Source organism: Mesoplodon mirus (assembly GCF_964341445.2).
Source record: "Mesoplodon mirus genome assembly, chromosome: X".
In the NCBI taxonomy this organism is placed as follows: Eukaryota; Metazoa; Chordata; class Mammalia; order Artiodactyla; family Ziphiidae; genus Mesoplodon; species Mesoplodon mirus.
Genome location: NC_138981.1, coordinates 8517204 through 8542819, shown reverse-complemented (window position 1 = coordinate 8542819; position 25616 = coordinate 8517204). Strand labels below are relative to the sequence as shown.

At 40.3% G+C, this 25616-nt stretch overlaps 1 protein-coding gene across 3 annotated transcripts in view; it reads left to right on the top strand.

Annotated features, from left to right (window-relative positions):
- ARHGAP6 (Rho GTPase activating protein 6) overlaps positions 1 to 25616 on the top strand; it is a 165048-nt gene that overhangs the window by 100163 nt on the left and 39269 nt on the right. For all 3 annotated transcript variants that reach the window (XM_082609416.1, XM_082609415.1, XM_082609414.1), the window contains 5 exons: positions 7308 to 7379; positions 14015 to 14271; positions 16522 to 16717; positions 22485 to 22540; positions 25309 to 25459. In XM_082609416.1, the coding sequence (XP_082465542.1) occupies positions 7308 to 7379; positions 14015 to 14271; positions 16522 to 16717; positions 22485 to 22540; positions 25309 to 25459 (732 nt within the window). The remainder of the gene's footprint in view (positions 1 to 7307; positions 7380 to 14014; positions 14272 to 16521; positions 16718 to 22484; positions 22541 to 25308; positions 25460 to 25616) is intronic.

The following is a 25616-nucleotide window of genomic DNA, read 5'->3' as shown; positions in this document are numbered from 1 at the left end:
GTCAGTTGCTTCATTTGCAAATATTTTCTCCCATTCTGAGAGTTGTCTTTTCGTCTTGTTTATGGTTTCCTTTGCTGTGCAAAAGCTTTTAAGTTTCATTAGGTCCCATTTGTCTCTTTTTGTTTTTATTTCCATTTCTCTAGGAGGTGGGTCAAAAAGGATCTTGCTGTGATTTATGTCATAGTGTTCTGCTTATGTTTTTCTCTAAGAGTTTTATAGTTAACATTTAGGTCTTTAATCCATTTTGAGTTTATTTTTGTGTATGGTGTTAGGGAGTGTTCTAATTTCATTCTTTTACATGTAGCTGTCCAGTTTTCCCAGCAACACTTATTGAAGAGGCTGTCTTTTCTCCATTGTATATTCTTGCCTCCTTTGTCAAAGATAAGGTGACCGGGGCCTCCCTGGTGGCGCAGTGGTTGAGAGTCCGCCTGCCGATGCAGGGGATACGGGTTCGTGCCCCGGTCTGGGAGGATCCCATATGCCGCGGAGCGGCTGGGCCCGTGAGCCATGGCCGCTGGGCCTGCGCATCCGGAGCCTGTGCTCCGCCAACGGGAGAGGCCACAACAGTGAGAGGCCCGCATACCGCAAAAAAAAATAAAAAAAAAAAAAAAAAAAAAAAAAAAAAAAAAAAAAAAAAAAAAGATAAGGTGACCATATGTGTGTGGGTTTCTCGCTGGGCTTTCTTTCCTGTTCCATTGATCTCTATTTCTGTTTTTGTGCCAGTACCATACTGCCTTGATTACTGTAGCTTTGTAGTATAGTCTGAAGTCAGGGAGGATGAGTCTTCCATATCTGTTTTTCTTTCTCAAGGTTGCTTTGGCTATTCGGGGTCTTTTGTGTTTCCATACAAATTGTGAAATTTTTTGTTCTAGTTCTGTGAAAAATGCCAGTGGTAGTTTAATAGGGATTGCATTGAATCTGTAGATTGCTTTGGGTAGTAGAGTCATTTTCACAATGTTGATTCTTCCAATCCAAGAACATGGTATATCTCTCCATCTGTTTGTATTAACTTTAATTTCTTTCATCAGTGTCTTACAGTTTTCTGCATACAGGTCTTTTGTCTCCTTAGGTAGTTTTCTTCCAAGGTATTTTATTCTTTTTGTTGCAATGGTAAATGGGAGTGTTTCCTTAATTTCTCTTTCAGATTTTTCATCATTAGTGTATAGGAATGCAAGAGATTTCTGTGCATTAATTTTGTATCCTGCTACTTTACCAGATTCATTGATTAGCTCTAGTAGTTTTCTGGTAGCATCTTTAGGATTTTCTACGTATAGTATCATATCATCTGCAAACAGTGACAGTTTTACTTCTTCTTTTCCGATGTGGATTCCTTTTAATTCTTTTTCTTCTCTGATTGCTGTGGCTGAAACTTCCAAAACTATGTTGAATAACAGTGGTGAGAGTGGGCAGCCTGTCTTGTTCCTGATCTTAGAGGAAATGGTTTCAGTTTTTCACCATTGAGAACGATGTTGGGTTCGTCATATATGGCCTTTATTACGTTGAGGTAAGTTCCCTCTGAGCCTACTTTCTGGAGGGTTTTTATCATAAATGGGTGTTGAATTCTGTCGAAAGCTTTTTCTGCATCTATTGACGTGATCATATGGTTTTTCTTCTTCAGTTTGTTTTTTTTTTTTTTTTTTCTTTTTGCGGTATGCGGGCCTCTCACTGTTGTGGCCTCTCCCGTTGCAGAGCACAGGCTCCGGACGCGCAGGCCCAGCGGCCATGGCTCACGGGCCCAGCCGCTCCGCGGCATATGGGATCCTCCCAGACCGGGGCACGAACCCGTATCCCCTGCATCGGCAGGCGGACTCTCAACCACTGCGCCACCAGGGAGGCCCTCTTCTTCAGTTTGTTAATATGGTGTATCACATTGATTGATTTGCATATATTGAAGAATCCTTGCATTCCTGGGATAAACCCCACTTGATCATGGTGTATGATCGTTTTAATGTGCTGTTGGATTCTGTTTGCTAGTATTTTGTTGAGGATTTTTGCATCTATGTTCATCAGTGATATTGGCCTGTAGTTTCTTTCTTTGTGACATCTTTGTCTGGTTTTGGTATCAGGGGGATGGTGGCCTCGTAGAATGAGTTTGGGAGTGTTGCTCCCTCTGCTATATTTTGGAAGAGTTTGAGAAGGATAGGTGTTAGCTCTTCTCTAAATGTTTTATAGAATTTGTCTGTGAAGCCATCTGGTCCTGGGCTTTTGTTTGTTGGAAGATTTTTAATCACAGTTTCAATTTCAGTGCTTGTGATTGGTCTGTTTATATTTTCTATTTCTTCCTGGTTCAGTCTCAGAAAGTTGTGCTTTTCTAAGAATTTGTCCATTTCTTCCAGGTTGTCTATTTTATTGTCATAGAGTTGCTTGTAGTAATCCCTCATGATCCTTTGTATTTCTGCAGTGTCAGTTGTTACTTCTCCTTTTTCATTTCTAATTCTATTGATTTGAGTCTTCTCCCTTTTTTTCTTGATGAGTCTGGCTAATAGTTTATCAATTTTGTTTATCTTCTCAAAGAACCAGCTTTTAGTTTTATTGATCTTTGCTGTTGTTTCCTTCATTTCTTTTTCATTTATTTCTGATCTGATCTTTATGATTTCTTTCCATCTGCTAACTTTGGGGATTTTTTGTTCTTCTTTCTCTAATTGCTTTAGGTGTAAGGTTAGGTTGTTTATTTGAGATGTTTCTTGTTTCTTGAGGTAGGATTGTATTGCTATAAACTTCCCTCTTAGAACTACTTTTGCTGCAACCCATAGGTTTTGGGTCGTCGTGTTTTCATTGTCATTTGTTTCTAGGTATTTTTTGATTTCCTCAGTGATCTCTTGGTTATTTAGTAGTGTATTGTTGAGCTTCCATGTGTTTGTACTTTTTACAGATTTTTTCCTCTAATTGATATCTAGTCTTATAGCTTTGTGGTCGGAAAAGATACTTGATATGATTTCAATTTTCTTGAATTTACCAAGGCTTGATTTGCGACCCAAGATATGATCTATCCTGGAGAATGTTCCATGATTCACTTGAGAAAAAAGTGTATTCTGTTGTTTGGGATGGAATGTCCAATAAATATCAATTAAGTTCATCTTGTTTAATGTATGATTTAAAGCTTGTGTTTCCTTATTTTCATTTTGGATGACCTGTCCATTGGTGAAAGTGGGGTGTTAAAGTCCCGTACTATGATTGTGTTACTGTTGATTTCCCCTTTTATGGCTGTTAGTATATGCCTTATGTATTGAGGTGCTCCTGTGTTGGGTGCATACATTTTTTTTTTTTTTTTTGGCGGTACGCGGGCCTCTCACTGTTGTGGCCTCTCCTGTTGCGCTGGACGCGCAGGCTCAGCGGCCATGGCTCACGGGCCTAGCCGCTCCGCGGCATGTGGGATCCTCCCGGACCGGGGCACGAACCCGTGTCCCCTGCATCGGCAGGCGGACTCTCTACCACTGCGCCACCAGGGAAGCCCGGGTGCATAAATATTTACAATTGTTATATCTTCTTCTTGGATTGATCCCTTGATCATTATGTAGTGTCCTTCTTTGTCTCTTGTAATAGTCTTTATTTTTAAAGTCTATTTTGTCTGTTATGAGAATTGCTACTCCAGCTTTCTTTTGATTTCCATTTGCATGGAATATCTTTTTCCATCCCCTCACTTTCAGTCTGTATGTGTTCCTAGGTCTGAAGTGGGTCTTGTATAGACAGCGTATATACGGGTCTTGTTCGTGTATCCATTCAGCCAGTCTATGTCTTTTGGTTGGAGCATTTAAACCATTTGCATTTAAGGTAGTTATTGATATGTATGTTCCTATTACCATTTTCTTAATTATTTGGGGTTTGTTATTGTAGGTCTTTTCCTTCTCTTTTGTTTCCTGCCTAGAAAAGTTCCTTTAGCATTTCTTGTAAAGGTGGTTTGGTGGTGCTGAATTCTCTTAGCTTTTGCTTGTCTGTAAAGGTTTTAATTTCTCCACCAAATCTGAATGAGATCCTTGCTGGGTAGAGTAGTCTTGGTTGTAGGTTTTTCCCTTTCATCACTTTAAATATGTCCTGCCATTCCCTTCTGGCTTGCAGAGTTTCTGCTGAAAGATCAGCTGTTAACATTATGGGGATTCCCTTGTATGTTATTTGTTGTTATTCCCTTGCTGATTGTGATATTTTTTCTTTGTATTTAGTTTCTGATAGTTTGATTAATATGTGTCTTGGCGTGTTTCTCCTTGGATTTACCTTGTGTTTGACTCTCTGCACTTCCTGGACTTGATTGACTATTTCCTTTTCCATATTAGGGAAGTTTTCAACTATAATCTCTTCACATATTTTCTCAGTCCCTTTCTTTTTCTCTTCTTCTTCTGGGGCCCCTATAATTCGAATGTTGGTATGTTTAATGTTGTCCCAGAGGTCTCTGAGGCTGTCCTCAATTCTTTTCATTCTTTTTTCTTTATTCTGCTGTGGTAGTTATTTCCACTGTTTTATCTTCCAGGTCTCTTATCCGTTCTTCTGCTTCAGTTATTCTGCTATTGATTCCTTCTAGATAATTTTTAATTTCATTTATTGTGTTGTTTGTCATTGTTTGTTTGCTCTTTAGTTCTTCTAGGTCCTTGTTAAATGTTTCTTGTATTTCCTCCATTCTATTTCCAAGATTTTGGATCATCTTTACTATCATTACTCTGAATTCTTTTTCAGGTAGACTGCCTATTTCCTCTTCATTTGTTTGGTCTGATGGGTTTTTACCTTGCTCCTTCATCTGCTGTGTGTTTCTCTGTCTTCTCATTTTGCTTAACTTATTGTGTTTGGGATCTCCTTTTCACAGGCTGCAGGTTCGTAGTTCCCATTGTTTTTGGTGTCTGCCCCCCAGTGGCTAAGGCTGTTTCAGTTGGTTGTGTTGGCTTCCTGGTGCAGGGGACTAGTGCCTGTTTTATGGTTTCTGGTGGGCAGGACCATGTCTGGTGGTGTGTTTTGAGGTGTCTGTGACCTTATTATGATTTTAGGCAGCCTCTCTGCTAATGGGTGGGGTTGTGTTCCTGTCTTGCTAGTTGTTTGGCATAGGGTGTCCAGCACTGGAGCTTGCTGGTCATTGAGTGGAGCTGGGTCTTAGCGTTGAGATGGAGATCTCGGAGAGCTTTCACCATTTGATATTATGTGGACCCGGGAAGTCTCTCGTGGCTGAGACCTGTCCTGGATTCGGCTCTCCCACCTCAGAGGCTCAGGCCTGACACCCGGCTGGAGCCCCAAGACCATGTCAGCCACACAGCCAGGTACGTGGGGGAGTTTCTTGCCTTTTGGGAAGTCTGAGGTCTTCTGCCAGCGTTCAGTCACTGTTCTGTAGGAGTTGTTCCACATGTAGATGTATTTCTGATGTATCTGTGGGGGGGAAACTGATCTCCATGTCTTACTCCTCCACCGTCTTGATGGTCTCCCCTCCCGCACTTAAGCTTTAATATATGGTTTAGTTATTCTTCTGGGTCAACTAAATATTAAAATGAAGGAATGATAGAATTTTTTAAAGAAATATGCTCTTGCTATAGTCAAATATATTTGGTTATATGAACTAGTGATGAACAAAGTATTACAAAGTAAAAGACCTGTCAGTCCAATCTGAAGAACAGATTAGAATCTTGTGCAGTTAGTATGTTTAACGTCTGTCTCTATGTAACAAGCCATGTAAGGCCCTATGGTGAGATCATTGTTTAGACACTGAAGATAAGAACATACACATGATAGAAGAGATTGACGGCTCTTTGCCACATCACAACTGATTTACATAACTTTCATCTATACAAATCTCACGACTGCAAGAGTGAAGACTCTTATGAACTATTTCCATTTCATGGGAGGAGAATCACTTTAAAAATATTTCTTTGGGGCTTCCCTGGTGGCGCAGTGGTTGAGAGTCCGCCTGCCGATGCAGGGGACACGGGTTCGTGCCCCAGTCCAGGAAGATCCCACATGCCGCGGAGCGGCTGGGCCCGTGAGCCGTGGCCGCTGAGCCTGTGCGTCTGGAGCCTGTGCTCCGCAACGGGAGAGGCCACAATGGTGAGAGGTCCGCGTACCGCAAAAAAAAAAAAAATTTCTTTGCTTTTTGAAAGGAAGGAGGGGTTGAGTGTGCCTGGTGATTATGCTGTGATGTCTTTTGCCTCCAAAAATTCAGAGAGGAGGCGTTGGGAACATCTGCAGCCCCATGAGGATCCCAGGAATGCTCATTTCTGTTGAAGAATGCTTAGTCTGTCTTTTCCTGATATCAGAGTCTTGCCTTTAAGTTTTATCGGGCTGAATCTCTTTCTTTACTACACTTTTAAGTATATCTTATGAAAAACGACAATTCTTAATCCCCCTTTTAAGCATAAGTTTCCTTGCAGCATGGGCTGCATTCCTCCTGATTGGTAGCTGTGTGGATTCCCGATTTGCACTTCCCACACATTAAGCTGACAGCTGCATTATTCCAAAACACATTCTTGCAATGATGACTGCCAACATTTTATGATATCCTAGGAATTCATTTGCAGCTGGCTACTGATATGAGAGGTTTCTATATTATTTGGTGAGTTAACCAGTTAAGTACATTTGTTGCCAGTGCAAGATGCTAAGAGGATAAATGCCTTACTTATTCTAGTAAAAAATTAGAAACAACCCAAGTGTCCATCAGTGGGGGGGATGGTTTATTAAATTATGGTATAGGCATACTATGGAATACTATGAAACTTCCCAAAAGAAAGTAGATCTGAATTTATGGAATGTGTCAGGCTCCCCATTAAATACTTTATATGCATCATTTTATTTAATTCTCGCAACAACTCCACAAAATTCCCATTTTACAGATGAGGACCCTGAGACTTGTCCAAAGTCACATAATGAGTAAATGGTGCAGCAATAATTAGGTTTGAGTTCTATGGACCCCGAATTTATTTCCTTATCCAGTTACAGCCTGCTAGCTCATGAATGTCAAAGCCATATGTATTGTTGGCTCCCCTCTCATGGAGATTTTATTTGAGATAACATTGGTTTGCGTGAACATGAAGAATAGGAAGAGACTCATGTAATAGAAAAAGCAAACATATCTGAGTGTCAAAACTAAATGACTTCTGAAGGAGGTAAGTTTCCTGTACTTCCCATGATTAAAACACAATTTAAGGGCATACACCAAGATTCTGGTTGTGTGCAATCCAAGTCAAGGATTTTCATGTATTTTCAGGGCCATTACTCTGTTTAAAATGCCAAATTCTGAGTAAAGTGAGAAGTCATGCTTTTGCTCAAATGTAGTTATTCATAATGTAAAATGTCAGTTATATGCTTGTTTTTACAACTTTTCATTCTTTTAATACTTACAGATGGACAAAAGCGAAAGAAATCTTTGAGAAAGAAACTGGATTCACTAGGGAAGGAGAAAAACAAAGACAGAGGTAAAGGACAGAATGAACTAAAGCAAATGCATCTCCCATGGAGACTAATGGTTGAATTTGGTGGGGTTTTTGAATTGCATTGATTTATGTGGTTCAACTCTATTATGTAAACTGGATTTCTACGATGGAATGTCATTGAAGGCTGTTGGAGTGGCCCTGTACTGAACTGATGAGTTCAACTGGTTTGAGCAAAATGTGATTTCTGCCAAGTGTATGGTTCCAATTATGATGCTAGCCAATCAGCACTGCATAAGGAAAACCAGGTTGAGCAGCCATGGATAGCATCTCTAACGCTAACCAGCTGTCTGGCAAATCCAGATAGTTAGGCAGGGCTAGTTGAATGAGAAAGAGTTTGGATCCCCCCACCATGACTACTGGAAAGAAACAGTCTCGCCCTCGTGGCTACTGAAGATGGGACATTCTCAACATTGTAATGTTAGATCACAGCACGCTTATTTTTTTGCCCTGTGTGTTTTGGGAATTGTTGACTCTCTTCATACTGTCCCCTTCTATATCTATTTAGGAAACCGATAGTTTAGCCACTCTTTCAGAGGTATTTGTGGTCATTTTTAACTAATATTCATTGAGCCTGCATAATGGGCACCTGGGCCTCATTAACCCAGTACATCTTTTTGTGGCTTGTTTCTATGGGTTCATATGAAATGACTGCTGAATGGTGTGGGCATATGAATGTATTTCCATTTTATATGACATAGGGAATGAGTGTAGGAGTCAGGAAAGCCATATATCTCACCTTGGAGTTCTTTTATCTAATGATCGAATTTCTGCTTGAAAAGTAATGAAAGGCAATGAAACTGAAGGTATAAAAATAAATGCATTGTGATAAGTATTAGACAAGACCGAGACACACCGTTGATCCGAGACTCTACACCCATATCTTGAACTGTGCCTAAAGGGTCATGACATCTGGTTCTTGGACTAAAAAGGGATTAAAGAATTCTAAAGAATGGAAAGCCAATGTTTTACTTCCCTTAGAGCATGATTTCTCAACCTTGGGACTATTGACATTTTAGACTGGATAATTATTTTTTGTGGAGGCTGTCCTGTACATTGTCTGAGATGTTTAATAGCATCCCTGCTGTCTACCACTAGATGCCAGTAGCACTGCCCCCAACCAAAATATCTCCAGACATTTCAAATGTTTACCTCAAACTGAAGAAAAGGACATGAAAATGTCAGTGATCCCTACCCCTGACTACATAGCAGAATAATTATTGAAACCTTTAAAAATTCCAGTGCCCAGACCCCCGCCCCAGAAAATCTGATCCCGTTGGTCTGTAGGGGTACTAAGCATGAGTAATGTTATAAACTACTAATGTGCACCTTCTAAGATGAGAACTCTGGTCCATACTAACCAGTATACTCCCCAGGGCACCTTCTACCACAGGAGAATCTACTGCTGGCGTAATGAATGCAAAAGACATTAACTCTTGTCCAGCTACCTATCATTGTCTGATAAATTGTATTGTATTTAATGGGTTCATGTGTTCTTACCCTTATTTTTTAGAGGAACATTAGTAGCCAGCATAGCTTTATTAAACTAGAGTTTTTACTCATTTTATTCCTGCCATGGACCATCTTTATCTTGTGAGCTTAGAGAATTCGTGAGAATTCTCATTGTTTATAGAGTTATTAAAGGGATCATTCAGACTGATATTAGTAATGTGTTATCTTTAAAGCTGTTTATTCTAGGATGAAGATAATGGTACTAGGATCTGAACACTCATGATGTAGACTTGAGGTGATTCTTCGGAAGTGCCCATTCCGGCTAAACTAAGCACAAGGAACATTTTTTGCAGATGTTTGAATTCCCTCAACAGAGGGAGATGTATGTGTGCTTGCTTATGTAAGAAAACAGCAGGAAGTAAGGGTAGGGCAGGAAGGGCCAGGGGAAGTAGTCAACCACTGTGCACTGGACTATTATACATTGTTTAGACCAAATCACATTTATGTATTATATAGGCTCAGTGAAAACTTGGCAGCGTTCTGTAAGGTTGCACAGGGGTGCTGGCTGGGAAAAGGAAGGCAGGTCCTGGTGGTTCCAAAGAAAAAACACATCACCCATCCAACTAAGGAGAAAAATATCAGGATTTGTGGCAAAAGAGGGTTTTTTTAAAAAAATATAGCTTTGATAGTTAAAAAGATAATGTCCTAGGCTTAAGTGAACCTTAATTACATGGCACCTTTTCTGAACATAAAGTCCTGTGTGTGTCCACACATCCAGTACACGGATGTCTTGGGAACCAGGGTGTGATGAGGCAGTGTGCAGGTCTCGCATAATTGTGATCAGTTCACATTGTTTTCTTCCGTTTGAATATTAACATCGGGGTTCATAACAGCTGCACATGTGAAAAATGACAATCATTTGAATCCAAGAGTAAAAGAAGGAAAACAGGAAATTCTAGATGACTTCTTGGGTTAGGTCATCTAAAAATAAATAGGAGCCGCTTTTTAGAATCGACTTGCTCTCCCAATAAAGCGATTCATTAAATGTTTGATATGCTGCTATATTGATTGATTCAATCAGAATGAAGCATGTCCTTTGTTTTATTTAATTGTCTTCACATAATATACAGCAGATCATGTGACACTTCTGTGTCCCGCCTGCCACTTAAGCAGTGCCCATATGACTTTTGATTTCCATACAGAAAGTAATTCAGGATTGATACTGGTTCAGAAAACTTATTTTCGTACAGAATAGTTCCAGGTTCTTCATTTCTCTTAGTTAAATTACTTGGCAACCAAAAAGTATTTTTTAAACTTTCAGAACTTCAGAAAAATCCTTTCTTGTGTCAAAAAGAATCACTCTTGGGGAAAGGTTTTAAAATGGCTACTTTGGGCCATTTATTGTGGTTCCTAATCAGAGCACAAGGGAAATAGGTTTTACTGTGGCCTAAGTCTGAGAGCTAGGTCCCCTCTCTACAGGATATTTTCAGATGATGAAATGTTCATCAGCATAAACTCTGGTGATAGTTCAGGTCTAGCGCCTTTCTTTGTGCTGAAATTATATCATGCCATGTTTTATTGTTCCTCACTGTCTAAATGGGTTAATATATGTGAGTTGTGAAGTAGCACTACATAGGAATAGTTGATACAACTTTATTTTGTGTCATGTTAAATAACAGTAGAAACATCAAGTATCAGTTATCACTCTTTAGAAATTCTCAAAGAAAATGTATTGAGTGCTATTACTGAAGATGGGAGAAACAGGGGGAGTGTGATTCCAGGGAAGAATAGGAGGGGCCGCCTTGCTCAGGACTGGGTGGGCCGCAGCACAGCTTCTGGTCTGCATGCTAAGAACACTGAGACGCCATCAAAGTGAATTAAGGATGGGGTGGCTTAATGGTGTCTTTAAATGGATTACCACACTTCAGTGTAAAACATGAACTTCGGGTGGGGAGGTGAGACCACGGTGGAGGAAGGAAGCCTGATTCCAGGGGCCAAATCACTTCTGGTGAGGATAGGTCCAGGATGGGACCGAGGGAGTTGGTGAAAAAGATAGCTTGCAGGGAAAAGTAAGAGGAGAGGAGAAAGTCAAGGAGATGTGAGGACAGAGAATCAGATGGGTCATTTGGGTAGACATCCGCGTCACTCGGGATGATGGTAGATGGGGGTTCTGACGGTGATGATGGAAGATAGCAGTGAGCAGGGGGGCAGGGGAAGCTTGCAGTGGCACCAGGTTTCTGCCACACAGCAGGAGGGGGACGATCTGGAAGCTGAAGCACGGAACTGAGCGACCAGCACACCACCTCCTGGCCCTGAGGGTCATGGGGAGGGAGCGGAGACAGCCTCTACCAATGAGGACAGCAGGGGACGCAGTCTCCATAGTAAACACATACTATAGATTAGAACATGAGACACACAGTCCCTGGGCCCAGAACACTGAGTCTTGGGTAATATTTTTATGGTTTTAAACACCCATTATCAAGTTTATTAGCTGCTATCAACACAGAGTCTGTAGGTTCCCTTCTCCTCCCCAACAGAAGAGCTTTGAACCCACAGATAAGCATGTGTGCCCAACACTTTATTTACACAGAAAGGAAGGTTTTGCTCAACAGCCTTGGGCTGAGTCCTCAATTTCACAATACCCATATTTTGAGAAGCAATGACATTCAAGGAACCCTGTCTAGAATTTTCCAGGGACTAGACACTGTGACACAAGTTTAGAGCATAGTGAGATCTGTCTCCTTTCTGAAGCTTGTGAGAGAGTTCTCTGGAGAAAGCAATGAGAAACTAAAGAGACTAGATCAAAACACTACCACTGAAAGAATAAATAAACTCAGCCAGGAAAGAAAGCCTATTAGAGAAGAGCAGAAATAAGAAAAGAGAAATAAAAGAGTCATCTGGGGAGAATGACTTCATGTATTCCATCTGTTTAATTTCTATTCATTTATTCCAATTTACAAGTAGAGCGGCAGACGTTTAGATATTAAGAATGACAGATACCAAAGGAAACCATCTTGCTTCTTTTTTCCAAGGATATTAGAGATCTCTAGCCGAGTCTGGTTGGTTTCCTTTATGTGGAAAAAATGTCTAGGAGAGGAATCAATAGTCCTCATGTCACATTAAATCTCTGCTATGAGTATGCCTACTTGAGCAGACACAGGTCACCTGATACATTTATCAATGTCCTTTCTGCTATCATTACCCACCAACAGTTTTTATATATTCCGAGTAGCTATCAGCCTTGCCATACGCATGTTCCTAGATTTTCCCCAAGCTTTTTGAAGGAAGACTATTTGATTATTCCCATAGACAAGATAGCACTGATTTACACAATAAGTCCTGAGATGTCCCCTTTGGTTTCTAATTTTGCTAGTAGTGGAAATGACCTTTTATCAGTAGTGAGTATTGGATCTTGCTACACTGTCCACATTGATCCCTAAAAACAAATGCCTGAATTGTTTTTTGCATTAACGTATGCCGACTAGTTAACAAACTTATAGAGGATGATAAGCATCCTCTGGAAAATCCCGAAATGCTGAAGTTTTGATTTTTCACTTCAAAATGAATTGCATGTTTTGATAGAACAAGAGGTTCAGGCTTTTCAAGTGCCATTTCTTTTTTTTCTTTTTTTTTTTTTTGTGGTATGTGGGCCTCTCACTGTTGTGGCCTCTCCCATTGCAGAGCACAGGCTCTGGACGTGCAGGCTCAGCGGCCATGGCTCACGGGCCCAGCCAATCTGCGGCATGTGGGATCTTCCTGGACCGGGGCACGAACCCGTGTCCCCTGCATCGGCAGGCGGACTCTCAACTGCTGCGCCACCAGGGAAGCCCTCAAGTGCCATTTCTGCTTTAAATGCAGACTTGACTGTTAGCCCAGGGATGTTCAAAATGTTGCCGTGGATCAAAGAGGAAAATCTTTTAGAGCCTCTTCCCACCTGATTTAATGTTAGCTTTTTCAACCTTAGAATTGTTTTCCCTTGCTCATTCTGGTTTTATTCATAAGAGTTATAAAAACAAGGGAGAGGCTAGACTCCAGTTTTCTGCTGCTAGGAGATGTAATTTTGAGTCTCAAAGAAATAATGCATTTAATATAATTATTAATGCTTTTCAGCATGAATTTAAAATATTACCAATAAAATGCATGGCCCTAAGGATCAGCGTGCTTACAATGTACGTGTATACAAGTGGATTTACTATAGAGATCCACAATGCAATTGTGTATACATCTCCAAGTAAAGCCGTAGATTTCTGCATTATGCTCCTTCCCCAAAATTGTCCTTACTAGAGGATTTAATCATTATATTCTGGGCTCTTCACCGGATATTCAGTGGTGAGAATCCACTTCTGCATGTGGCCAGGAGAGTGGCTTGAGTATAGATCATGAGCGTGACAGCCCTAACCCAGCAATTGGAGGAAGCATGTGGGGACAAAGAACACAAAGTAAAAAAGAACAAACTTATTCCCAAGCTGCTTGTCTGTCCCTTGAGTTGTCATTTCACATGTTGGAACCTCTTTGACTGGGAACCTCAGAGTGTAGCCACTTACCTGAATTTCAGTAATTTTGGGCATCTCTCTCTTACACACATGATAGACACAATTACAATTATTTACGTATCTGATTCTCCACTCCCCACCTCACCCCACACTCTGAGCCCTTCAAGAGCGAGGACTGGACCTTCTGTAAGTTTTGTACTCCCCACTGCATACCTTGACACGGCACATAGTAGGTATTAGTAAGTGACAGTTGAATGAATGTATACACACAGAGTCTTCTCAGGCCTTGTAAGCTTTGGGGGCTCTTGAGACATCAATCAAAGACACGTTTTGTAAAACCGTTTACTCATGAGGATGAAGTGTTCTGTTCATCCTATCAAAAAATGTCACCTTTCTCTATAAAGTTATTTCCCTTAAACATACTTGAGATACGTCGAGAAAAACTCGAGGCTTAGATTTTTAAAACCCATGCTCTTTATACATACTAGCTTTCTTTATTGAGACAGAAACTTCAGCCACTCTGACCAACTCAAAAGTCATCTCCATATATTGATGGATGAATCAGTTCTTCAGAAAACAGTCGTTTGAATTTGTCTGCCCTTTGATCTGCAACATGACTGAGAGTCTTCCCTGGTGCAGTCTTTCTGAAAGTGAATGTTTGGTTTTTGATTCCAGAGTTCATCCCACAGGCGTTTGGAATGCCCTTATCCCAAGTCATCGCAAACGACCGGGCCTATAAACTCAAGCAGGACTCACAGAGGGGCGAGCAGAAGGATGCATCCGATTTTGTGGCTTCCCTCCTCCCATTTGGAAATAAAAGACAAAACAAAGAACTCTCAAGCAGTAACTCATCTCTCAGCTCCACCTCGGAAACACCAAATGAGTCAACGTCCCCCAGTACCCCGGAGCCGGCTCCTCGGGCCAGGAGGAGGGTGAGTTGACCAGTGTTTCCTCTGACCCTGATGTCAGGACAACGGAAGAGTTCTAAGGTTATTCTCTGAGTCTTGGCTCATGTGAAAACTGGAAATGCAGTTTGTGTCCAGGTATTTGTCAACAACCCCATTCAGAGAGAATTTGCACTGGCCCCGAGGCACCTGACACACCCCTCACAGCCTTTCCCTGACCCCTTTCAAAGATATTGGGTGCCTCTCCTTGCTTACCCGTGATATCCAGAACATTCTACAACATCACCACTGATCCTACTCTAGTGTAACCTTCTGTCGTGTTACCAGAATTTCCCATGAGACTTTGAGGCTTGAGGGCAGGGCCAGGTGTTTTTGTTAATCTCTTCATCTCATCCAAGAACTATGCCTGGCCCAGTGAATTTGCTGCTGGTCTTCATAAGCACTGAGACTTTTTTTTTTACCAACGGGAACATGGAGTTTTTTCTGAAACATAACTGTAGAAACACACACACACACACACACACACACACACACATATGTCCTCTTTCAAATCAATACTGTAATAATATGGCACCATTTATTAAGTGAGTACTAAGTTCCAGGCACTGTGCTATTATTTGGCATTTCAAATTTCAATCCAGGAAAGCTGAGTTTCCAGGCAAATTGGTTGGTGATTAGCTGAGTCAGGTGATAAGCATCTCTGAAACTTCCTAGGTCACTGGGAGATCTCTCCTTTGCCTTTCACCTGAAGGCCCAAATCTTTGTCACCTCCAGCCATTGACTACTGCCCTAGTTAAAACCTGAGGCACGGGCTTCCCTGGTGGCGCAGTGGTTGAGAGTCTGCCTGCCGATGCAGGGGACGCGGGTTTGTGCCCTGGTCCGGGAAGATCCCACATGCCGTGGAGCAGCTGGACCGGTGAGCCATGGCCACTGAGCCTGCGCATCCGGAGCCTGTGCTCCTCAACGGGAGAGGCCACAAGTGAGAGGCCCGCGTACTGCAAAAAAAAAAAAAAAAAAAAAAAAAATCCTGAGGCACTTCCCAGTTAAAATCCACAGTTCTCAATCAGCCTCCAACATTTAGAACCTCTCCAAGACTCAGGGGCACCTGAGCCACCCACCACTGTTTACAGGGATTCACTGTGTTTAAAGTTGAAGAAATGACAGCATTATGGAATATTTGAATTTGCATGACAGAATTGTTCTTCCAATCCTAGCATAGTCTCTCACACTGTTTATATAAGCCTATATGACAATGACACCAAGATGCCACATATGAGCTTTCTGAGAATCTAGAGCCCAGGCGATGGGCCTCCCAAATGCCCTCCCCTCTGGCCGGGCCTTGCTAGCAGCCAACTTCTTCCTCTATGCTTCATCAAAGGGTGGGTGGCCATACAGGCATGAGTGGTGCCCTGCACCCTTACCCTCAGCCTTTACCATTCCTAGCGTGCCAGCCCTCCTTCCACCTGTCATTACCTCATCTCTTGGCTGGGGGCTTTCTCTGATGGCCAGAGTCACCCACCCATAGAGATGATAGGCTGCAAGTAGCAAAGCGTTAATCTCACCTTCCTACCCCTACCAGAACTTGTCTTTAATCAATGACTCTTGAGACTCGTGGTATAAATACCCCCAACTCCCTTACTCCTTAGCAGGAATAGCTCTGAGGTGCATGATCTACACGGTCTCCCAGGTCCCCATGGCAATTGGGCTCCAGCGGCCCACAGGCTTGTCACAGGCTTGGTGATGCTCCCTTCATTAGCTGCCTTCACTTCCCTTTCTCATTTCCCTACTTCCCTACAGCTGTCTCCTGGGACTATTCCCCTAATAAAGTTCATTGTGTCACGTCTTGGGGAAAACTAAACTAAGACTGTTTATGGAATCCTCCTATTTTAAAATCTACTTTCGAGTTTTGAATTATTATTAATTTTTTTTCACAAGAGTTCTCTGACTTTACCTCATTTGTCAAGTATGTGATTTTTTTTCTTGTTTCAAGGAATGAAGTGGTTGGGTCAAAATATTTTAATTGTATGTTTGCCATCTCTTGTCTTCCATTTGGAAAAAGTTGTCTATTGTTGAAATTGTAACTGTCATTACCTTACCCTATGCTGCGGAGGTTTCCTAACCTTTTTTCCTTTTAAAATACAAACTGCACAATTAAACAGTATTATTTCGAGTGTGATTAGTAGTCGTGGGCAAAAGGATTTATTGGATGGCATTGGGGGAAGCGGTTTTTATTTTCTCCATCTGCACTCTGTGTTCACGTCTGTGTATAATTTGCAGGGTGCAATGTCAGTGGATTCTATCACCGATCTTGATGACAATCAGTCTCGACTGCTAGAAGCATTACAACTCTCCTTGCCTGCCGAAGCTCAGAATAAAAAAGAAAAAGCCAGAGATAAGAAACTCAGTCTGAATCCCATTTACAGACAGGTCCCCAGGCTGGTGGACAGCTGCTGTCAACATCTAGAAAAACATGGTAAGCAAACTTGTTTGTCAGCAGTCAAGTACTAAAGACTTTCACGTATTCAGGCATCAATCATTCAAGCACCCGATTCCAATTCTATGTTCATTTGATCAGGCTCTAGGCTGAAATTTCCTTTGCAAAGAAAATTTACAAATATGAGCGTTTGCTTAACCCCAGTAGGGCTACACAAGATTTGGGGTGGCGGGAATCAACTTGATGGTATTCAGACTCCCCAGCCCTAAATAGTCCTCAGAAGTGACCCTGGAGATCAAGGAATTGAGGGGAGGGCAAGGTCTGTTGGGCTGGGACTATCCTCAGGACCCCCTTCAAACAAAGCAGAGCCACTTTTATCTTTTTTATACATTGAGGTTACACAAGGCTTCCTTTAAAAAATAATAGTCCAGCTTCTTACAGAAAAAAAAAAGATTAGAAAACCATTCCTTAAGTGAATAGAAAATACATAGTTTGGGACAATAGGTTTCTATATTGCTCTTTGCATTTTTCTGGAAAGCTGTCCACTTAAAATTTCTTCATAGCGACCGTTTTGGAAACTCAGTTCCACTTAATATGCCGACTTTAAAACAATGTACAGTTCTTTAAAATTTTTGCTGAACTTTAGACTTTTGGGTCATCAAACAGCCATGTCTAGGATCTGAATTTGTTTGCTATAATGTTAGCATGCATTTTATGGACATGAGAAGAGTTTATAATTGCTTCTTTTTTCCAGTTTTATTGAGAAATAATTGACATACATCACTGTAATTGCTTTTTTACTATAAAAATAATGTACACATCATAATAGAGAAAAAAAGAAACAGAAAAGCAAATTCTGAGGCTATCATATAGACATAACTACTCTTAACATTCTCATCTATTTCTTTCTAATAAAAGTGGGACTTTGTAAAAATTACTAGGATATGTCCAGGTCTCTTAATCAATTCATTATATATGGAAATCACTAGATAACATATGGGTGACTTAATATAATTAATATGTATTGAAACTTTGTTTATACAAAATTTTAATGTGTATATTTATGTGTATGAGTGTACATTCTTATCTGACTCTTCTCCTTGGAAAGTAAACTGGACATCAATAAAAATATCTTAGAGGGCTTCCGTGGTGGCGCAGTGGTTGAGAGTCTGCCTGCCGATGCAGGGGACACGGGTTCGTGCCCCGGTCCAGGAGGATCCCACATGCCGTGGAGCGGCTGGGCCTGTAAGCCACGGCCGCTGAGCCTGCGCGTCCGGAGCCTGTGCTCCGCAATGGGAGAGGCCACAACAGTGAGAGGCCCAAGTACAGAAAAAAAAAAAAAAATCTTAGACATTTTGAATTCCCAATACTTAGTATCATGATAACACAATGTAAATGTTTCAATCAGTATTACTTGAACAGAATTATTTTTCAAAATAGCTTAGCAACTAAAGAGTTCTTTAGTTGCTTTTAACACCTAAAGAATTTACATGAATATTTAAATTCAGCCTAAACTTTACTACGAGGTAGGAAAAGCGACTCATACTTTTATAATTATAATTTTTCCCTATAAAGAATGTAGAGTGAACTGTAGCACTCTAAAGAATTCTAAATGAGAAAATTCTACTCTAACCATGGAAAAATGCAGTGCCAGGTTGAGTAACTGCTTTTGTGAAAGAAAACTTGGCATGTCTTTGTATTTTCTTTTTGAAAACAAATTTTCATGAATTATAATTTGTAAAATAGCATTTCCTTTAAGATTACTAAAAAACAGGGAAGTTCACTTTTTTTGGGGGGGTGTGGGGGAAATAGTTACAATGCAGTTTAGGGCCTAAAGGAAAGAAGATAACCTACATGATCTTTCAAGGCCCTGATTCTGTTCCGAGTTTCCATGATGTTTAGACCAAATGGCTCTGGAAAAATAAGAGATAGGTCCACATTCAAAGAGATATTAATCTTGGTCCCTTTAAACCAATGAAAAAAGAGCAAATTTCAAAGACAATTCTTTTGTAAGACTTTATTTGCCAGTGTTTGAAATGGGTAGCAGAGAGTTTGATTCACTTTAGCTTTATAGACGTTTGTCAAAGACCTTTTCATTCTCTCCCAAATTGGTCTTGGACACACACACACACAAAAACAAAACAAAACAAAACAGAGAGAGAGAGAGAAACAAACAAAAACAATTGGTCTTGGACGGTTATCTTGACTCCATCTATGTATTCGTGTACCCCACCCTTCCTCACTTTTACTTCACCCAAATGCTTTCTCCACTATTAGGCCAAAATTCCTTAAGCATCCTTAATTTCCCCGAAGCACACATTTCAAACAAAAACAACAACAACAACAAAAAAAAACCCAGACAGTATAACAAAGAGCCAAACTCTCTTCTGCTTAAAGGATTTAGGCTAATTTTAGGGTGGGGCCTTCTGCTTATTATGCCTGCCCTCATTACTTGAATTCCCTAAGCCTGAGATTCAGGTGCCCTGGTTCTCGTTTCCATTTCAGCTTCTGACAAAAAGGAGAGAAAGGTGATCATATCCATTTCTGGCACAGGGTACAGCAAAGTCACATTTCTTTGCCAGATCTATGCCTTTTTTGATGGACACCTGTTTTTATCAGTGACTGTCTCAAGTCAAGGTTGCTGAATGCCTAGATTGTATCTTCTCTTTGAGGAAAATGACTCTAAGCCTTATGTCAGAGAATGGCATTGGCTGTCTGAAGGCTGTCATCGGCTCAACCTAAAATTCATTAATTAATTAACTAATTAATTAATTTAAAAAACTTAAAACAGGTTATAATCCATTGATACATAGGAATTATAGCAATCAATCACTAGCTAGTTATTTTTTTTATTTTTATTTTTTTGCAGTACGCGGGCCTCTCATTGTTGTGGCCTCTCCCGCTGCGGAGCACAGGCTCCAGGCGCGAAGGCCCAGCGGCCATGGCTCACGGGCCCAGCCGCTCCGCGGCATGTGGCCTCTTCCCGGACCGGGGCATGAACCCGTGTCCCCTGCATCGACAGGCAGACTCCCACCACTGCACCACCAGGGAAGCCCCACTAGCTAGTTATTTTTGAAATCACAGTCACTTTTACTGAGTGGAAAAATACTATAATTTAGGAAATAATGACACAGAAATGGACATTTCTGAACAGAATGGAGGACTTCAGGCAAAGGAATAGTCCCACCTGGGAAGAAAGTGCCCTTATGTGATATCTCACTTATGTAGAAATTTCAGCCATTTGGAAACCATCGGACCAACAAGAAAATAAATGCAGCCAAAATTAAAATTGCTGAGACCTACTATTATATTACAGTTTTCTGTTTTGCACAAAAAGCCTCATTTCGTTCAGTTAGGACCTATATCTCTATATATAATAGTAGATGCCAGATACAATTCTAAGTATTTTAATATACATTAATTAATTGAATCACTGAACAACTTTTGAGGTGGATAGTTATTATGCTCATTTTGTAGATGAAGAAATATAATTCTGTATTTGATTCTAATACCTTGATTATCCTGTTTTCAAGCTCCCAGAGAGGTAGAAGCAATAAATTAGGCTGGGGGTTGGACTCAGTTATAAGGCAGATGAATTGATGGCAGCAACAAGGAAGGCATACAAGTCTTTTGAGAATAGATGCAAAGCAAAATTCCACCCAAGTGCAAAGCACCAAGACGTACTTATGCAAGTCAGCAATAACTAGCCTCTCAGCATGATTCTCTCAAGTTATTCTGGAAATTCAGGATAACACTCATAAGATATAAAAGTGATAAATGGGATATTTATGGATATTATCATTTCTAACTGAAAAATTCTAGAAAACCAACTTTAAAAGTCTTATACACAATACACAATGTGGCAAGACCATAAAATAAATATACAAAAAGATATCCATGTCTTATATAAGAGCAATAATAGGTTATGTACTATAACAATAAAATAATTCATTTATATTAATATCAAACGTATAGTTACCTAGAATATCTGTAATAAGAAGTAAGAAACTTCTGTGACAAAAACTGCAAAGCTTTACCAAGAAATATTAAGAAATTAAGAAATAAATTAAGATATCTACTTTGTTTCTGGATGGAAAGAAATAATGTTGTAAAGATTTCAGTTCTTTCCAATATAATTAAATATTGGACTAGTCAGAACTCTTTCCGTGGCAAGGGAGAAGAACCCAGATAAAAGCAGATTAAGCAAAGCAGCCCCCCAAATTCCCATTTACATACTGGAAGTATGAATATTATATCTAGATTCAGGAACAGGTAGATTCAGGATGCAAATGATGCCATGAGAGCATGAGTCTGATTGCTGGAGTGTTGACTATGTTTCATGGTCTGTTGACTCCCACTCCAGCTTTCTTCATGTGGCTACAAGCCACCACTAGCAGCTACAATCTGGCATTACCCTTGTAACTGATTATCCCAAATGAAGAGAAAATGAGCCACCAATGAAACACTAAACGTAGACGATGATCATCAATGGCAGTGATTAATGGCTTGCATAAGAAAGGAGAGTCATTCAGACACTCTGTGCCACTTTAAGGAAGTGCATAATACCTCTGGTGAAGTCTTCTTGCCCCCAAATTCAAACCTGAATCAGAGAAAACACTGGCTCTAACTATGTCTTTAGAGGAAATAAAGGGGAGAAAGGGACCCATAAATGACACCACAGAGTGTCTACATCCAGGCAGTGGGAAAATCTCCAGTGGGAAATCAATGCTATTTCTTCATCAAACCAATTACGAGGAAATCATATAAACAGAGAGGGGGAAACAAACACATTAAGAGACTACAAGGCACGCCAGCCTATCACAGTTTGTGAACCTTATGTGAATGTTGACTGGATATTTAATGATATTAAGGAACTATTGTTGAAATTTCTAATTTGTGATCGATTATGTTTAAGAGACCTAATTTTTTAGAGCAAGGTTTCTCAACCTTGGCACTACTGACATTTGGGGCTGGATAACTCTTTTTCATGCATTGGCCCCATAATCCCACTTCTACAACATGATCTTAAGAGAATCAGAAATGTAAACTGACACCTATGTACAAAGTTGTTCCTAATCGGGCTAGTTATGGTATCAAAGCAAGTGCATATATGTTGCGGGGAGCTATATTGTCATTCAGAGGAGGATATGAAGTGAATTGTGGCACATTCATGCAATAGAGTATTTTGCATCCATTTTAAATGACATTGATGCAGAATTTTTACTGGCATAAAAAATTCTTGTGGCATAATATTGAGTAAAAGCAGCAGCATTCTACCCCCCATATTTTTTTTCATGGGGAGAAGACTGGATAGAAATAAACCAAAATATTAAGTCATTACTTCTGCATCAGGTATTTTTTAAAGTATATTATTTTTTGTATTTTTCTGCACCTTATAGATTTTCTTTAATAAGTACCTGTTTTAATTATGATCAGTAAAACAAGAAATATCTATTTTAAAATTGATAAAGGGCTGGAAATTCATAGACAATTCACGTTTATTCTGAATGATGAAGAAAATGTTACATTTTTTTTCATATGGAGAAAGTGTGGAAATACATAATAACACAAGAACATTTTTTCATCAGAAACATTTACCGTACAATGATCCTGGTACTTTCGGGGCTAACCTCTAGGTACCTGGTGAATCTAGCGTGGGATAAATAAGCATTAGTGCACGCTGTCAAGTTACTATATTGCCCTGCATGTTGCAGCATGGTGCTGGCATTCCCTTTTATATCTATTTTGATTTCCTCCAGTTTCAAGCCACAAAACAGGACTGATGATTTTGTTTGCTTATTTGCAGGCCTCCAGACAGTGGGGATATTCCGAGTTGGAAGCTCAAAAAAGAGAGTGAGACAAGTAAGTGAAAAGTGAAGATTATATTGTACGTTTCACCTGACTTTTAGTTGAATTACGTCGTATAAAGTTCAAGCTCATGCAAATTCATTTCTGAATATCTTTTATGTACCCTCCCACCTATTAGAGTATAATTGAGCCCCAAGAAGTAAAAAGCAACAACTCAGAATCTCAGAAAGTTTGTGAAAGAGTTAGGTTCATACAGCTGAAAGCAAAACATCTGGACGTGCCCACAGCATGTACAGCCAAATGAAACTAATTTATAAACATCTTATTGACACTGTAAATGTAGGAGATTCGGAGAGTACCTGATCAGTAAGTGATAATAAATAGAAAACAATTGTACAGCACCCGTTTTTACTAAAATGCGATATGAGTAATGCCATTAATATCTCTTCTTTTAAAATACTATGTTTATAGCTTTACTTTCTCAAAAATAAATAATTCGTATTACTTTTCCATGGTACCATTGATTCCCCAATTCATTTTCCATGTGGGGACTGTACCCCTCAGTTTCCTTCTGCACTTTGCAGCATTCTTGCAAACGAAGTTTGATATGAGAGCTTCAGGAATAGGCTCCTATGATCAGGCAGGTATCTGTGTTCATGACGGCTTCATAAAAGGCAAACCATCCTTTGAGAAAAGAATTCATTTGTTGGCTAAAAGAAAATTAAAATGTTATTTTCCCTCTGTTGGTGCCAACAGAAAGAAGTAAGGAACCCAGCAATTCAAAAATGAAGCCAAATGAAAATAATTTTTAGTTGGATGAAGCTGAAGAAACGATATTTGTTCATATTATTGAAACTAACTGAAATAAATGTCTCCTCATAATGTCTTTCTTTTTTTGTCAAGACAAAAGGGGTTTTCAGAAGAAGTATGTTTTCTGTTTGGTTGGTTGGTTGGTTTTATTTGTAATAGTCGCATAAGATACTATTGAACATTTAACATTTCACAATAGGATTAGCAGGAAGAAAGTTAGCATAGTAATAACATTTCTTAGGCCTCTCACCTGTGCAGAATTGCAGAATATTTTCATCAACGTTATCGCGTTGAATCTGCCCACCGGCTGGGAGACAAGCTCCTTTCACCCACTTCTTCTGAGGCTTAGAGAGATTAAGAAATTTAATTCAAGATCACACAGTTTAGACCAAGCTCTTCCCACAATCCGTTCTTTCTGCATGTGTGTGTGTGCGCGCGTGCATGTGCACTCAGAAGGAAAACATGGTGTCTTTAGATGATCACAATGAGGATTGGTGCTGATGGAAGCCTTCTGCATTCTGGCTGCCCGATGCACGCTAAGGATGAGTTGCCTGGAATTGATGTGCGATTCGGGACAGTAACAGGCATTCTTGTCAGGTGGCGGGGTGGCTAGTGACAGAAATTATTCCTCAGTTATATCTGGATCCACTAAAAGGAAAACCTTTGCATGGAGATTTACGGAAGGATTCTCAAAAATATGTATAGAATTAGTGGTTAGATTTCAATTGTGAAATAGGCCCTAACTCACCATTTGATCTTGTTATATCACTTCTTAGCATCCTACACTTTTTCTTAAGAACAATTGTCACAGTATAAAGAGCTACTTAATCATTGGTGGGATTACTAATTTATCACCTGTCTGTCAGCCTGAGAGCTGGAGGAGGGGGAGGGCTTTGCCTCTTTACTCATCACCGTATTTTGAGGAACTGTAACAAGGCCTGGTATTTAAGTGTGCAGTACATCTTTGTTGAATGAATGGATGAATGAATGACATAGCAAATGAACACTTACAGAAGTTTATTGCCTAGAGTACATTCATGAACTCACAAAATTATTTTAACAGCAGAGAACAAGCAATATCTAAGAGAAGTTGAGCTGTCGGAGATGAAAATAGGGTGTAGAGTTATGACTCCCTTCTTGCTATTGTGTTTTCCTACTGTTATAAACGCTAAAGGACTGAGTATAATGATGAAAGCAGGAAATCTTCTTGGAAAATGTTAATAAGGCTACTTTGGCAAATCTAAGGCAGATTTTACTTAGTTATTGTCATCTTTCAAGGCTTAGTCACAAATGGTTTATCAGGGGTTTTTTTTGTGTGTGTGTGGTACGCGGGCCTCTCACCGTTGTGGCCTCTCACGTTGCGGAGCACAGGCTCCGGACACGCAGGCTCAGCGGCCATGGCTCACGGGCCCAGCCGCTCCGCGGCATGTGGGATCCTCCCGGACGGGGGCACGAACCCGTGTCCCCTGCATCGGCAGGTGGACTCTCAACCACTGCGCCACCAGGGAAGCCCCTATCAGGGTTTTTAATTTCATTGTTTGCAGAAATATCTCTTTGCTTTCTTGTCGAGTATTTCTGGAAAATGTCAAAATTCCAACATGGTAAATTTGCTGACATGCAAAACCACTGTATAATAGATTAATTCCTCCCTCCCACAGTTAGAATTGACCTAACCCCTTAGCTCTTCCTCCCAACCTTCTGGATGTCATTATCAAGCCCTTCTGCTTGCATCATTAACAGTAAACCCACAGATACTTTTATTTAATAATTCATTTCAAATATATATATATATATATATATATATATATATATATATATACACACACATACATATATTCATGGCTGGGTTTGCATAGACTCTGTAGATCAAGGCGACAGGTTGTTTGCTCCTGCTTCTTGGGGTCTTGGTAAACTTAATACCAGATGCTGCATGTCATAGCACTTCTTTTGCTGGGCGCTGAACATTGAGGTATGGTATTCTGAGACTGCCACTTGAACCGTTGTCTTTGCAGTTACGTGAGGAATTTGACCGTGGTGTTGACGTGTCCCTGGAGGAAGAGCACAGCGTTCATGACGTGGCTGCCTTGTTGAAGGAGTTCCTGAGGGACATGCCGGACCCCCTTCTCACCAGGGAGCTGTACACAGCTTTCATCAATACCCTCTGTGCGTAATCCAGTCATTTGCAGGAATGGGTTCCTGGGTGACTGGGATGTCCCACTCATTCATCAGAACCTTATGCATGTGTTTTCTAATAGCTTTTTTTTTTTTGCCCTTATTTATCAGTCTCTAATGAGCGGGCTATTTGGGGAATTTTCTGAGA